This window comes from Rana temporaria, chromosome 5 (genome assembly GCF_905171775.1).
Source record: "Rana temporaria chromosome 5, aRanTem1.1, whole genome shotgun sequence".
In the NCBI taxonomy this organism is placed as follows: Eukaryota; Metazoa; Chordata; class Amphibia; order Anura; family Ranidae; genus Rana; species Rana temporaria.
The window spans coordinates 83,521,520-83,535,717 of record NC_053493.1 but is presented as its reverse complement, the minus strand read 5'-3'; the positions used below and the strand labels follow the sequence as shown (position 1 = coordinate 83,535,717).

At 49.0% G+C, this 14,198-nt stretch overlaps 1 protein-coding gene across 2 annotated transcripts in view; it reads left to right on the top strand.

The window, feature by feature from the left end:
• OXSR1 (oxidative stress responsive kinase 1) overlaps positions 1-14,198 on the top strand; it is a 187,504-nt gene that overhangs the window by 73,535 nt on the left and 99,771 nt on the right. For both annotated transcript variants that reach the window (XM_040352781.1, XM_040352780.1), the window contains exon 2: positions 2,849-2,961. In XM_040352781.1, the coding sequence (XP_040208715.1) occupies positions 2,849-2,961 (113 nt within the window). The remainder of the gene's footprint in view (positions 1-2,848; positions 2,962-14,198) is intronic.

Below are 14,198 nucleotides of genomic sequence, written 5' to 3'. Positions count from 1 at the left end.
GATGGGCTGTGTGTGACAAGACCGTGATCACCGCTTCCGATTACAGGAAACGGTGATCACTGTCCTGTCACTAGGCAGAGCGGGCAGATGCTTGTTTACATCAGCATCTCCCCGTTCTTTCTCACCGTGAGATGATCGCGGGTATCCCCGTGGCGATCGAGTCCGCGGGAGCTGCGTTTGGGCTCACAGAGCTTGTGGCTCGCATCCAAAATGCCGGGATCTTAAAGGGGACGTATATATACGTCCTGCCTTGCTGCCGACGTATATAGTCGTGCGCTGATCGGCAAGCAGTTAAGGGAATTTTTTTTTAAATTAACTGAAGTTCTGTTTTAAAAGTATAAACCCAGGACCCTGCATTTACTATATCTGGTCACCCACAGTACATGGAGATGCAATTGTTTTAGTAAATATAAACTGCTAAATACCTTTTCTCATTAGCAGTATATAGCAGTCTTGTGATTTTTCTATCGGTTCCTGGTTAAGCTTGTAGGAGGAGTTGTCATACTGCACTGAGCTGTCCACTAAGTGCCGATTGGCCCTGTGCTGATCACATGCACTCTCCCAAGGAAAAACAAAACCTCTCCAGCAATACACCCCAAACTGAGCATGTGCAGCCTGACTCCAAAGGCTCGGTCTTATCCAGATATGTCCAGGGGGGACAGTGCAGGGAGGGGAGTATCTGGGCATACAAGACCAGGCTGCCTTTTTACATGGTGCAGATTAACCCCTTAGGTTCCACAGTGAGTATAGCATGCTTTACTGTATATACAGACTGATTTTACGGTTATGGGTTTAGTAACACTTTAAGGTTAATGTTTTGACTGTTGCACTTTGTCTAGGTTAATGAGCCTTTCCTTGTATGCATCTCAGCAGTTTCCCTTTGACAGTGGAATACTAGACAACGACGTTGTCTGGTCTCCGAAATTTCTCATCTCGGGGCGGTTGGCAGCGAAAGCATCTCAGTTCGGTGAATACATACATGACTGATTAGAAAGCACGTTTTCATAAAGGGTTGGGCCATAAAATATGCAGAAATATAGCCAAAGGAAATAAATTCCACTAGAATTCATGTATTTTAGTAAATGGCAAAGCTATCGTATTACATTTTAGTATTTTCTATGATTTTAGTAGATTTTGTATGCTTCTCACTTGGTTGACTTCATGACAGCGTATGTGGGAATTATTTTACATGAAGCGCTTTCTCCTGGATACCAGTGTGTCTACCTCCTGCTGAACTGTCAAGTTTTGCATCGAGTGAATTGGGATAATTTTCCCTAAAAAAAGCTGCCTGAATAATAGTTAGGAGTTCAAGCACAGAAATTAAATATATTGCATCCATCCTACCAGTTCTTAAAGAGGAAGTAAAGTCTTCCTCTTTTTAATTTTACCTACAGGTAAGTTTAAAATAAGGCATACCTGTAGGTACTGTAAATATCTCCAAAACTTGCACCATTTCGGAGATATTTACTATATACGCTGGCGCCAATGTCATTGGCGCGCGCGCACTGAAATACCGGCCCACTCGTGCCATTTCTTCAGGGCCTGTAGCATGACTGACAGCTCCTTCACGGGAGTGATGTCTTCACGGTTCTGGCCAATCACAGCACCGGAGCCCGCGAACCTGGAAGTAGTGCCCCCCCCCCATGAAGGTAGTGCCCCCCACCCATGAAGGTAGTGCCCCCCACAGATGAAGACAGCGCCCCTACAGATGAAGCTAGGCCCTGCACACTCCATGCACACAGTTGACCCGCTCCCAGTCACCCTGTCACTGGGTGGTGGTGTTGTATTCTGGCCCCCCGGGGCCTCTCCTCCAGAGCTCAGTCATGTTGGTGTGTGTTCGGTGCTGAGGATTAGCAGCAGGTAAGTATATGGAGGGATCAGAGGGGAGGGGGTGGCTCCCTGCTCTCCCAGAAGAAGTGTGGACTCTTCTACTCTCAGTTCTATCCATCCCCAGCTCAGTTACCAAGGGACACCAGTGGCTTCCCTGCTACTGTGGGCTGTCCTGGAGGTGACAGTGTGCTGCACCTTCCCCTATGACAGAAGATCAGGGCGAGCTCAGTGAGGAGGGGGCACCGTCCATTCACATTGTACGGGGAGTGTCGGTGTGCGTGACGGAGAGGGAGGGGCCACGGCGCATCATAAACACACAGCGCTCAGCAATACACAATACTGAACGCATGTGTACAGGAGGTGAGGGAGACCACGTGACCACAATGGAATGTGCGCTTCACTCTCACCTTCGCCGACATTGTTCATCCACTCCAAGAACTTCACATCTTACAGCCGGCCACTGGGCTCTCTTGCCGCCCACCCGCGCCCGCGGATTGATGACCCCTGCCCTAGATAATGGGTGCTCAACCTGTGGCCCTCCAGCTGTTGCGGAACCACAAGTCCCATGAGGCATTGCAAGGCGCACAGGTACAATCATGACTCCCAAATGTAGAGGCATGATGGGACTTGGAGTATCACAACAGCTGGAGGGCCACCAGTTGAGCACCCATGCCCTAGATTAAGACACCTGGTAGCTTCCCCCCCTCCTTTTTCAGAGACTCTAATAGTGACGCTTACTTGTATCCCACATCTCTTCCTTCTTCCACATGCAATGAAGATGTCTCTCCTTTGTAGTTTGACAATATGGAGGATCTTTTGGCGGAGCACGATATCATTTGTCTATGTAATAACTCCAGTAGTTGGTTTGAATTGGGATTCAGGTGGGAAATGTTTTACCTCTGGAGCCTTAAGTTATGAAAAGTGATTTTTGAATGTGATTCGGCCCGCTAATAACCAATTGTAACGGTTTACGTGTGGTGTACATTGAAGACTAATGTTACAAATTATCTTTCCACAGGAAGTGGGGCGACAGCTGTGGTCCAAGCTGCCTACTGCTCCCCGAAGAAAGAAAAGGTGGCCATCAAGAGGATTAACCTAGAAAAATGCCAGACCAGCATGGATGAACTACTGGTAATAAAGAACCTGATATTATCCTTCTAGCTAATTAAAGCCCGAAACAAAAATAGATAGTATTGCATCTCAACAGTCCTTAGATGTGATGACTGCATTTGTTTTCTTTTTTTCTTTTATTTTTTTTACACTTTTTTTCTCTTTCATTTTAATCTGGTATCCCATTAACACATTTCCTGTCCTAGGGTAGCAATCATACTTTGCAGTGTTGTCACACTAGGACAGGGAGTGTGTTTGAGACTACATAACACTGTATTAAGAATACATAACCTCTCCCTCAATGACAGGTGTTTTGTAGTCCACTCTGATAACCGATCAAAACTGATAACAGGATAAAATAAGAAAGTATTTGAGGGGGGGGGGGGGGGGGTCTTTTTGCTCAGTGGTTCTAAAGGCAGAGGATTTTTTTTACCCTAATGCATTCTATGCCCCCTTGTACTTATCTGAGCTTGATCTATCGATGTGCATGAGAGATGCTCTGTCTGTTCTCTTCCTCTAAATTGGCTCAGAGACTGCAGCGGGAGTGATTGGCTCCTGCTGCTGTCAATCACAGTGAGGAGGGGGCAGGGCCGAGGCTCGGAAGCAAGTCTGCATGAGTGCCCTCATAGCAAGCGGATTGCTATGGGAGTACTCAGCAGGGGAAGGAGCCCTGGCGGGTGACCAGAAAAGGGGGGCGGGGGGGGTCGATCAGGGCTGCTATGTGCAAAGCTATTTCACTGAGCAGGCAAGTATGATTTGTTTATTAATTTAAAGAAACACATTTAACATTTAGAGCCGGTTCACACTGTCGCGTTCAATGCAATGGAACCGTTCTAATAGGAGCAACGCAAGTCGCTCCGACTTAGAAAAAGGTTCTTGCTCGACTTCGGGGGCGGCTCGGGGCGACCTGCATTGACTTCTATACAGAAGTCGTTTTGCGGGTCGCCTCTGAAGTCGTCTTCAGGACGACTTGCAGAGTCGCCCCCGAAGTCGTGCCGCGGAAGTGTGAACCGGCTCTCAGAACCATTTTAACATTATTGTTTTGTATTTACTTATTTGGCTACTAGGACACGGGCTGCCAGCGTCTTGGCAACCAATCACATGGGCCCACTGTCGTTTGTCATTAATCACATGAAGGGCCTACCTTATGGTGAATTAATCTCAGAGTTCCCCATCAGGCCATGCCACCTGATAACGCCTGTTGGGAAGGCGAAACCTAATGGCGCCCCCATGAGTTTGTAAAACGGCAGCGCATTGTGGCTGCCCGGTATTGGAGCGCATGCGATTTACACACTCTGCGGCACCTGCATATGTATGAACCTAGCCTAAGGCTATTTACATAATGCTGAGATTTTTTTTTTCTTTTATATGTAAGAATTATTTAAAATACCATAAACTCCCTTCAAGTAAATTTTGCCCCTGCTCTGTTTGGCTGATCTATAATTTCTAAGGCTCTGGGAGGCTTGGCCCACAGACCACCAGATTAATGTGCTTCTTTGTACAGTGACTATAAAGCTTCCTGTACGAGAATATTGTTGGGTAGGGGAGTGCCTGTGCTTTTGTTTCACAGACCCCCAGCTCTTCCCATCCTGCATGCCATCTACATCAAATGGATTGAAGCGAATGGAATGTGATGCTATTTATTATTCATAGGCCTTGTGATTCACGCCTGGCAGTCAGTGTTTACAACTCCACATCAAACAGCTGATTTTTCATTTTCTTTGTGTGTGTTCTGCGGTGATATGATTAACCTGCTCACTGCCTTTAGAACCAGCGGTGTCGCAAGTTCCATTTGTCCTTGTAGCACTATGTGGTGCAAAAACATAGGGCTCCTTAGAACCTAAAATACATGGCCCAATACACACACACTCTATGCATGTCATTGCTGCATGAACACAGCAGGGACATAAGACCATGGGCTTCAACAGTGCAAAGAGGAGTAATAGGCAGTAATGGTGGCATACATGAGGACTGCTCCATCAGGAAGGGCCAGATCCTTAAAAGATTTAATTTGACGTTATATAGTGAATAATATGTGTCATAAGCTATATAGAAGAGTTATGCTTGCCATTGACTTATCTCTGATTTAAAGCTGAACTACTGCCAGTAATAAATTCACAATTTAATTCAGTTATATAAAAATTAGGAACCCATCAGGTGTATTTTATTATATAACTAGCACAGGTAGTTTGTTGATATCAGCCTTCCATAATCTTTGATACAGCAGCACTCAGACGGGGACCCGGAGAGGCAGCACTCCAATTACAGCTCTATTTTTTGATGCATTAAACTGAGAACATGCTTGCTGAAATGATGTCATCAGTGTGCTGCTGCTGTATTGCCCATTCATAGATCGCGCTGGGTCAAGCTGCATTGGTTAACGACACTGTAGTGTGAAGAAAGGTCTATAAATGAACTGTCCTGTATGGCAAGTGTGCCTAGATCCTAAAATGAGCTGGGCAGATTAACAAAACCTTAAACCATTTTGTGCCCATAAGTCATTGATGCCTGGATGTCCGGGCCAAATTTGGAAGTACCAGTATGTGTCTGTTAACTTTACAAGTGCTCTATGACTACCTATAACTTGTCTGTCTAAATAATTTTTCAGAATTTTAAGACATTTAAAGGGTCACTAAAGGAAAAATTCTTTTCTCTTTCGTTCATGGATGGACACAGCTTTAATCTGGACATAGTTGGAAATAGCCTATCTTTAGGAGTGACTAGGCAGAAAGTGTAAACAACTTTAAAGCCGAACCGCCCCGCCCAGGGTGCGGTCCCACTGACTATATCCTCTCAGCCTGCACCAAGCAGTTCAGTTTTTTTTCTGCCTAGTCTAGGAGAAGACATGGCTCCCTTCAGGCCCAGGGCTTGGAGGCTTTTTGTTTGACGGTATGACCAACCATAGTTGGGGCCCTGCTGTCTCAGACACTCATGGAAGGGGCAAAGATGCTGCTCAATGGGTTTACAAGCATCAGGCTTCCTCGAACGAGGTAGCCCTAGCTGACCTACTAGTACAAGGCCTAAAATTCATTTGTGAATCAGCCTTGGACACTATTCCTCTGCTGGCCAGAGCTTCAGGTCAGGCGGTGGTGTTACGCCGTCTACTTTGGTTAAGATTTGGTCCGCCAACCAATCTTCCAAGAAAGCCCTGATGGACTTGCCCTTTAGGTTCAATAAAAGTTTTTATGAAAGAATTTTAGACAGACATCAAGATACATGAACCAGACCTCCCACATTGGGTGGGCTGGTTTTCATCATAACAAAGGATACCTTTTTGAAAAACATAACTTATAATATGAACTTCATTAGGAGCTAGAGAAACAATTACGTGTTCAACCCACTCGCGTAGCATGAAGTACCTAGCATCTGCTCCCTCCGGCTCGGGCGCCCCTTTTGGGAACCAGCTGCGCCCCTGGCCAGGGGGGAGCAGGGGGACATGCCCCCGACGGTATGGGTTGCCGTAGGAAAAATAAAAAAAGAAAAGGTAGCAACATGCATACCAACCAACTTATAAAAGTATATGCTCAAGAAGTTCAACCTCATAAACATAAGGTATAGTCCTATCATGGGGTTATCAAGTTTGCCTGTTTAGGACGGTAAGAGTACCAAAAGAAAAGGAAAGTATAAAGAGAATAAGTCATGTAAACATAACTAGAGAAGAAAAGAAAAGATAGAAGAGGGTGGGAAGGTGGGGGGTAGTGGGGGGGGGGGGGGGTATTTGGTGTGCCCAGATCTCCCGCGCCCTAAACCTATAATATATAGTACAAAATCAGACCCTCCTGTTCCCCTCAGGGTGGTGGAGAGCCCGAGTCAGGTGAGAGTAATGTCTTTAATGTGTCTGAAGAAGAGAACTCCCTCCATAATCCCCATGTAAAGGAGAACTTGGCGTGGCTGTCTAGAGCTTTAGCTTGGAGTTCCTCCATCAACATCACTCCATTCATTTCAGTAACCCATTCGGCTAGTGACGGGGGTAAGGGGGACCTCCAATGTCTGGATATTAATTGTCTGCTCGTACTGAGGCAGAACCTAAGTAGGGTGTGTTTCTGAAATTTGAATGTACCTGGGAGAATGGACAGCAGGGCGACCGTGGGGGAGGGAAGAAGGGGTTTGCTATAGATATCCGAATAAATTTTGAATATTTGATTCCAGAACGGGCGAATAGCCTCACAGTCCCACCATATATGTAGATACGTACCAACAGCCGAGTTATATCTCCAGCAGGAGTCCGGAGTAGACGGGAACATGATCCTGAGGGCGGACGGCACCCTGTACCACCGTGATAACACTTTATAATTTTTTTCCCGAACATAGCTTGAGATGGAGGATTTGTGCGTGTAATAGAAGGCTTTTTGCCAGTCTGCCTCGCTTATGCTAATCTCCAGGTCCCCTGACCAGGCTGCGGTGAATTTAGGAAGGGAGGTGTATACGTGTCCCAAGATCATTTTATATGTTATAGAGAGGGTGTGGCGGGGGGTCTTTTGCAGTACGCACAGCTGCTCAAACTCCGTCAGGGGTCTGTGGGTCTGTCTTGATTTATGGAGCTGCTTGCAGTAAGATGTCAGGTGCATTTGGGTAAGCCATGTCACTTTCGAGGGAGGGGAGGGCTCCTCTATGACTAGAGAACCCGTGGTAGCATTGACAAACTGTCGCGCCGTGGGCCATTGTTCTCTTTTATACCCAATGAACGTGTGAACAAGTTTACCGTCTGGGATAGCCGGGTTGTCGAACAGAGGGGTCAGTGGACACGGGTCAGTAGTCAAAGCATATGGTACCCTCCGGCGGTACCAAACTGATAAAGAGTCTCTGGTCAGGGGCGATAAGTCCGTGAGGGCCCGGTGTGTCCTCTCACTGCCCCAAAGGAGGGACCGAAGATCAAGAGAGGAGAGGTCCTGTTCGACCAAGGTAGAAACCTTGCCCGCGGGATGGGGAAACCATTCTAAGATCCGCGAGATAACTGTCGCTGTATGGTACATTTCAAAGTCAGGGAGGCCAACGCCTCCCCTAGTGATGGGGGAGCACAGCAGAGTATGTTTCAGTCTAGGACGATTTCCCCCCCATACAAAGCGTATTGCCATCGAGCGTAATGACCGGAAAAATCCCGCAGATAGGGCTATTGGTAAAGCCTGAAACGTATACAACAATTTGGGCAATATGTCCATTTTCAGGGTGTTCATACGCCCAAACCAGGACACTGGTAGGTTTAAGCGGTCTTCCGAAAGGCGCCTGAGTCTAGTCAGCAGCGGGCCATGATTTAGGGAGTATATCTCCGATAGGTCAGCCGGTATCTCCGTTCCCAGATAAGTGACGGACTTAGCCCGCCATTGGAAGGAGAAATTGGCTTTCAGGATCGAGAGAACGGGTTGCGACAACGAAACATTCAGGGCTTCGGTCTTTGATAGATTAAGTTTGTAATTGCTAAGGGCCCCGAACCGCGAAATCTCAGCCAAAATAGAAGGGATGGTGACATGGGGATGGGTGACGTACAGCAGGAGGTCATCGGCGTATAGGGAGAGTTTACAGTGAGATGAGGGGGTCTGTACCCCCTGTATACTCCCGCTAGCCCTGAGGGCCTGTGCCAGATGTTCTATAACTAAGGCGAACAGGAGAGGGGAAAGGGGGCACCCCTGTCTGGTGCCATTTTTAATCGCAAATGACGTGGACTTGATGCCGTTGACCATCACTGAAGCAGAAGGTCTACTATATAGGGACATGATATGCGCAAGCATCTTCGGACCCAGACCAATTTGGACGAGAGTGGCCCTCAGAAAGGGCCAGCTGACCCTATCGAAGGCTTTTTCCGCATCACAGGATAAAAGGCACATCGGGATCCTATTTCGTTTAGCGAACGCAATCGGGTGTATCGTCTTGGTGGTGTTGTCACGGGCCTCTCGGCCCGGGACAAAACCCACTTGGTCACCGTGTATGACGTCGGGGAGTGTAGGGGAGATGCGGTCCGCAAGAATTTTTGTGAATAGTTTCAAGTCCACATTTAGCAGGGAGATTGGCCTGTAGTTGGGGCAGTGAGATTGGTCTTTACCTGGTTTTGGGATAACTACTATTTGGGCATGCAACAGATTCGAGGAAGGGCATAGAGTCTCGTCGATGGCACTGAAGGCCTTTGCCAGCAGAGGAGAGAGCTGTGGCGCAAATATTTTATAAAATCTGGGGGTGAACCCGTCAGGGCCGGGACTCTTGCCATTCTTTAATTTTTTAATGGCTAGGAGAAAATCCGCCTCCGTCAGGGGCGCTTCCATCTCTTCTACCTCTGCTGGCGGGATGGTGGGGAGAGCTGTGTCCTGAACGTAAAAGGAGATCGCATCCGGGGGCCCCAAACTCTGGGTTGGGGATCCCATAGCCCGGGGGGATAGATTATAAAGGCCTTCATAGAAGCGCCGGAACTCTTCTGCGATCGCCGAATTACTGCATGCCTTCCCTCCCGTAGGGGAGACCACGAAGGGGATATGCTTCCTTGTCTGACGTGGTTGTAGTGTGTTCGCCAGGAGTCTGCCACAATTGTTGGCTTGGGCGTAGTGTGTGAACCGTCCCTTATCCCTGGCCACTAGGGCCCGGTCTGTAAAGATTTGTAGAAGATCCCTGCGGGCATTAGCCAGATCCACTAATTTAGCGGGTTCCGGCGAACGCTTATGGGAATCCTCTAAGGTGGTGATCGTGTCCAGGAGGCGAGCTATGTCAACAGTCCGGGCTTTCTTCAAGCGAGAGCCATGTTGGATGAATTTGCCTCGCAAGACACACTTCAACGCTTCCCATTTAGTCAGGGGGTTGGTTTCATCTCGAGCATGATCTGCATTGAAGTGTGCAATCGACTGAACAATATCTGCCGTACAGGCAGAGTCCATGAGTAGGTTATCGTTAAGCCTCCAGGAAGACTGGGGCCTGAAAAGAGGGATCTTTCCAAGGGTCAGGTGGACAGGGGCGTGGTCGGACCACAATTTAATTCCGATAGAGGCTGTCGGGGAAAGGTCAAGTAAAGACTGCGACACTAATAGGTAGTCCAATCTACTGTACGAGGAGTGTGCTGGGGAAAAATAGGTATAATCCCTAACGGAGGGATGTAGAACTCTCCAAACGTCAGTGAGGGAGAGGTCAGTCAGTAGGGAACGCAGCCTGGTCAGGGCAGCCATCGAGAGCGAGGACTTACCTGTGGACGTGTCGATGCGGGGAACCAGAGCGACATTGAAATCCCCACCCAGGATCATGTTCGTCGTGCTGAATTTCTTCAGGCGAGAGATCACGGAGGAGAAAAACTGCGGCTGGTCCTGGTTGGGAGAATAAACATTAATGACAGTGTATATCATATTTTTGTATGACAGTTTAAGCATGATATATCTCCCTGCTGGGTCTACATATGTATCCAGAACATCTGGGGTAAAGGAGGAGTGGAAGGCTATGGAGACCTCTTTAGATTTAGCCAGGGGATTAGAGCTGTGGAACCAAGTGGGATAATGTTTACTGAAATGTTTAGGGATCGAGTCAGATCGAAAGTGAGTTTCTTGGAGCAGGAGGAGCTGGGTACGCGTTTTATGAAAGTGATATAGTATCTGCCTCCTCTTTTCCGGCACATTAAGGCCCCGGCAATTTAAAGAGGAAACCTTCAGGGCAGTAGAGGTAGCCATAGGCAGTATAAAGGGGGGCTTAGGAGGGCATCCGGGAGGAGTGAGCACACCACTTCAGGGGATAGGGGGGGGAGGGGGAGAAGAGGGTGGGTAAGATTTCCAGAGATAAGAGAAAGGAAAGGAAAAAGAAGAGCAAACAGACGGAAAAGAAACATCGTGGCCTCAAGGGCCTCACTAATACTGTTGCTAGCAACATATCAGCTGATACCAAAACGGCAGCTGAATCTCCTAGGTGGGGGAATGCGGACAGCGCACAGCGAGATGCCCGCACACACCGTAACTTTCAAACTATATAAACTATACAAACTATCGACAGTAGGATTATTTAGGGGTCCCCCCGAGCGGTAGAGAGTGAGAAAGCAGGACTGTCCATAAAACCTAGGGCACAAAAGCACCCATTTGTGATCCACTAAATCTACCACCCAGGGGGGACACCATCAAAACAAGTACACACACCAATTGCAACCCCAGCCCAAGACTGGGGTGTATTCAGGGCTGAGTGGGAGGAGGGGGGGAAGGTGCAGCAGGGGCCAGGAGAGCCCTCCGGCTATAGGGGGTCAGGGCTGGGCCCAGGGGTGGCAGGTTAGAGAGGTCCGGGGAATCGGGGTTGTAATCAAACCTGAGGGTACAAGACAGTGCCAGATCATAAACCGTGAAAAAGAGACTCTATATGAAAGAGAGAAACACAAAAAAATAATAATAACAATAATAAAACAGATCTGGAACAGTCCGTATTGCAATGCCCCCACCCCTTCAAACCCCATAGCTCCCTGGGGAGCGAATCTGAAAAAAGTTAGAATAAAAAAAGGGGGGTCCCCGCTTTTCAATCATCAGGTGGTCCGGGGGCCTCTGCTCTGGATCGTCTCGGCTTCTTGGACTGTCTCTTCCATCCGGAGGAGGGCTGGAATCCAGGGGTGGCAGCCTTAAGTGGCCAGTCCGGCAGGGGTATCTGTGGCAATTCAAAGGTGCCCAGGAATTTGGGGAGATCTCCGAGGGTGCGGAATATAGCAGATATCCCTTCATGGGAAGCAGAGAGTTGAAAGGGGAACCCCCATCTATAGCGGATTTGTTTAGCTTGCAGTGCCCCTGTCAGGGGTTTTAGTGACCTGCGAAGGTCTAGAGTCAGTTTAGATACATCTGGTAATAAATGGATGCGGGTCTCGTTGAAAGTAATGGTTCCCTGTACCCGAGCAGCCTGCATAATGGCATCTTTAATGGCATAAAAGTGAACTCTGCATATGACATCCCTTGGATAATCTGGGTTAGGGTTTTTGGGCCCCAGGGCTCTGTGGATCCTATCGAGCTCTATAGGATCCTCCTTGTCTTTTTGGAGTAGATCATTGAAAATACCAATAACCACTGGGGCCAGATCATTGATTTCCACCGTTTCAGGGAGTCCACGGACACGTATATTGTTGCGTCTGGCCCTGTTTTCTTGTTCGTCCTGAGATAGCATGAGCTGCTGGATCTGTGCAGTATGTTCATTTAAAATAACTTCATGAGCCTGCAGAGTGGAGACCGTTTCTTCCACGCTATGTTCCACCTCCTCTATCCTGTTAGTAACATCCCTCCTGAGCTCCGAGATCTCTTGTTTATATGAGCGTTCCATCCTCTGAACACAGGCCTCAAAGTCATGTCTGGTTGGCAGGGCCTTGATGTAGGCCTCAAGATCCCAGCTTATGTAGGAGCGATGGGATTCGGGTGAGTGACATGCCGAGCGGGTCGAGCCTGCATCCGACTCAGGAGGTGAAACGGCCCTCTGGCGAGTCCTCATGGCTGAGGAGGATTTCTGTGAAGAAGAGCCATGGGACGGAGGATGTGAGCCTGAAGGACGGGCCGCCGCCATCTTGGATGGAAGGGGGTCACGCTGCTCCGGACGGATTTTATGAAAAAACCGGTCGATGTCGCCGTCTCTACCCGGGTCGGGCGTATGGTGGGTGTCTCCTCCCCCCTTTCTGCCCATTACCGACCTGTTTAGCGGTGTGTGTGCGGTCTGCTGTCGATCGTGAGCGCGGCGTGTGCGGGAGCTCTCAGCTTCAGCGTCTTACACCGCCATGCGCCAGGCCACGCCCCTGGACTTGCCCTTTAAGGGCGACAGACTTTTTGGAACTCCCCTGAATGACATAATTAAAGATGCTACAGGAGGTAAGGGCACACTGCTCACCCAGTCCAAAAAGGGGAAGGAGCCCCTCGGTAGGCAAGGGCCTTTCTTTACCGCACACAAGCGTTTTTTTTCCTCCACCCAGTACAGCGGGTAAAAGACCATAGGCCGATAAAGCGCCTGCTCAGGGACTGGGACGTCCCTGGTTTCCCAAACCCAACAAACCTGCTGACAAAACTACATCTGCATGAAGGTTTGCCCCCCCACCCATCTCTCGGGTGGGGGGACGTCTTCGCAAATTCGTGACCTGGTGGACATCTCGGGTCCCCCGACCGGTGGGTTTGCAAAGTAGTGTCTTCAGGGTACAAGATAGAACTTCTATCTTGCCCACGAAACAGATTTTTTTCCCTCCAACCGCCAGCTACAACAGACTTGTCGGGAAGCCCTATTCGGGGCAGTTCAAGACCTGCTGAAACACGGGTGGTTATTCCTGTCCCAGTACAGGATCGGTTTCAGGGGTTTTACTCCAATCTGTTCATAGTACCAAAGAAGAAGGGCGTTTGCCCAATTCTGGACCTCAGGGCACTCAATTGCTTCGTGAAAGTACAGGGATTCCGTATGGAATCAGTTCGCTCTGTCGTCACTGCCCTCCAGCCGGGGGACTCTCTGGCATCCTTGGACATCAGGGATGCCTATTTACATGTCCCCATATGCACAAAGCATCAGAGACTTGTGCGCTTTGCGGTCGGGGAAGACCACTATCAGTTTGTGGTTCTCCCCTTTGGCCTGGCATCAGCACCAAGGGTGTTCACCAAGGTGCTTGCTCGTATTCTCGCCCTACTATCGTGGGCTACTTGGACGACCTGCTTCTGAGGGCCACTTCAGCCTCAGAATTAGAGGTGAGCGTGTCTATAACCTGTCAGACCCTCAGACACTTTGGGTGGCTACTGAACATTCAGAAGTCAGTAAGGGACCGACTCAACGCCTAGTATATCTGGGATTGAATCTGGACTCCTCAGAGGCAAAGGTTTTCTTCCCTGTGGAAAAGTGTCAGACCCTTCGGGCTGCGGTGCGGCAGTTGACTGGGCCTCATGGTGGCCTCCTTCGAGGCAGTACAATATGCGCAATCTCACACGCGAGTGCTACAGAAGGAAATTTTGTCCAGATGGGACAAGTGCCCATCAACCCCGGATTATCAAATCCGGGTGAGCCACCTGGTCAGGACCTCCCTAGTTGGTGGTTGACCTCACCGGCACTTCTGTCTGGGAAGTCGTTCCTTATCACTGGATAGTCATCATGACGGATGCCAGCCTTACCGATTGGGGGGGGGTCTGGGGGGTTCAGCCGACCCAGGGTCGCTGGTCTCCAGAGGATTCCCATTTGGCGATCAATGTCCTGGAACTTCGGGCGATCAGGCTGTGCCTCTCCACATGGTCTCAGAGGCTACGAGGGTGTCCAGTCAGGATCCAGTCAGACAATGCCACAGCGGTGGCATATGTCAACCATCAAGGAGGAACAAGAAG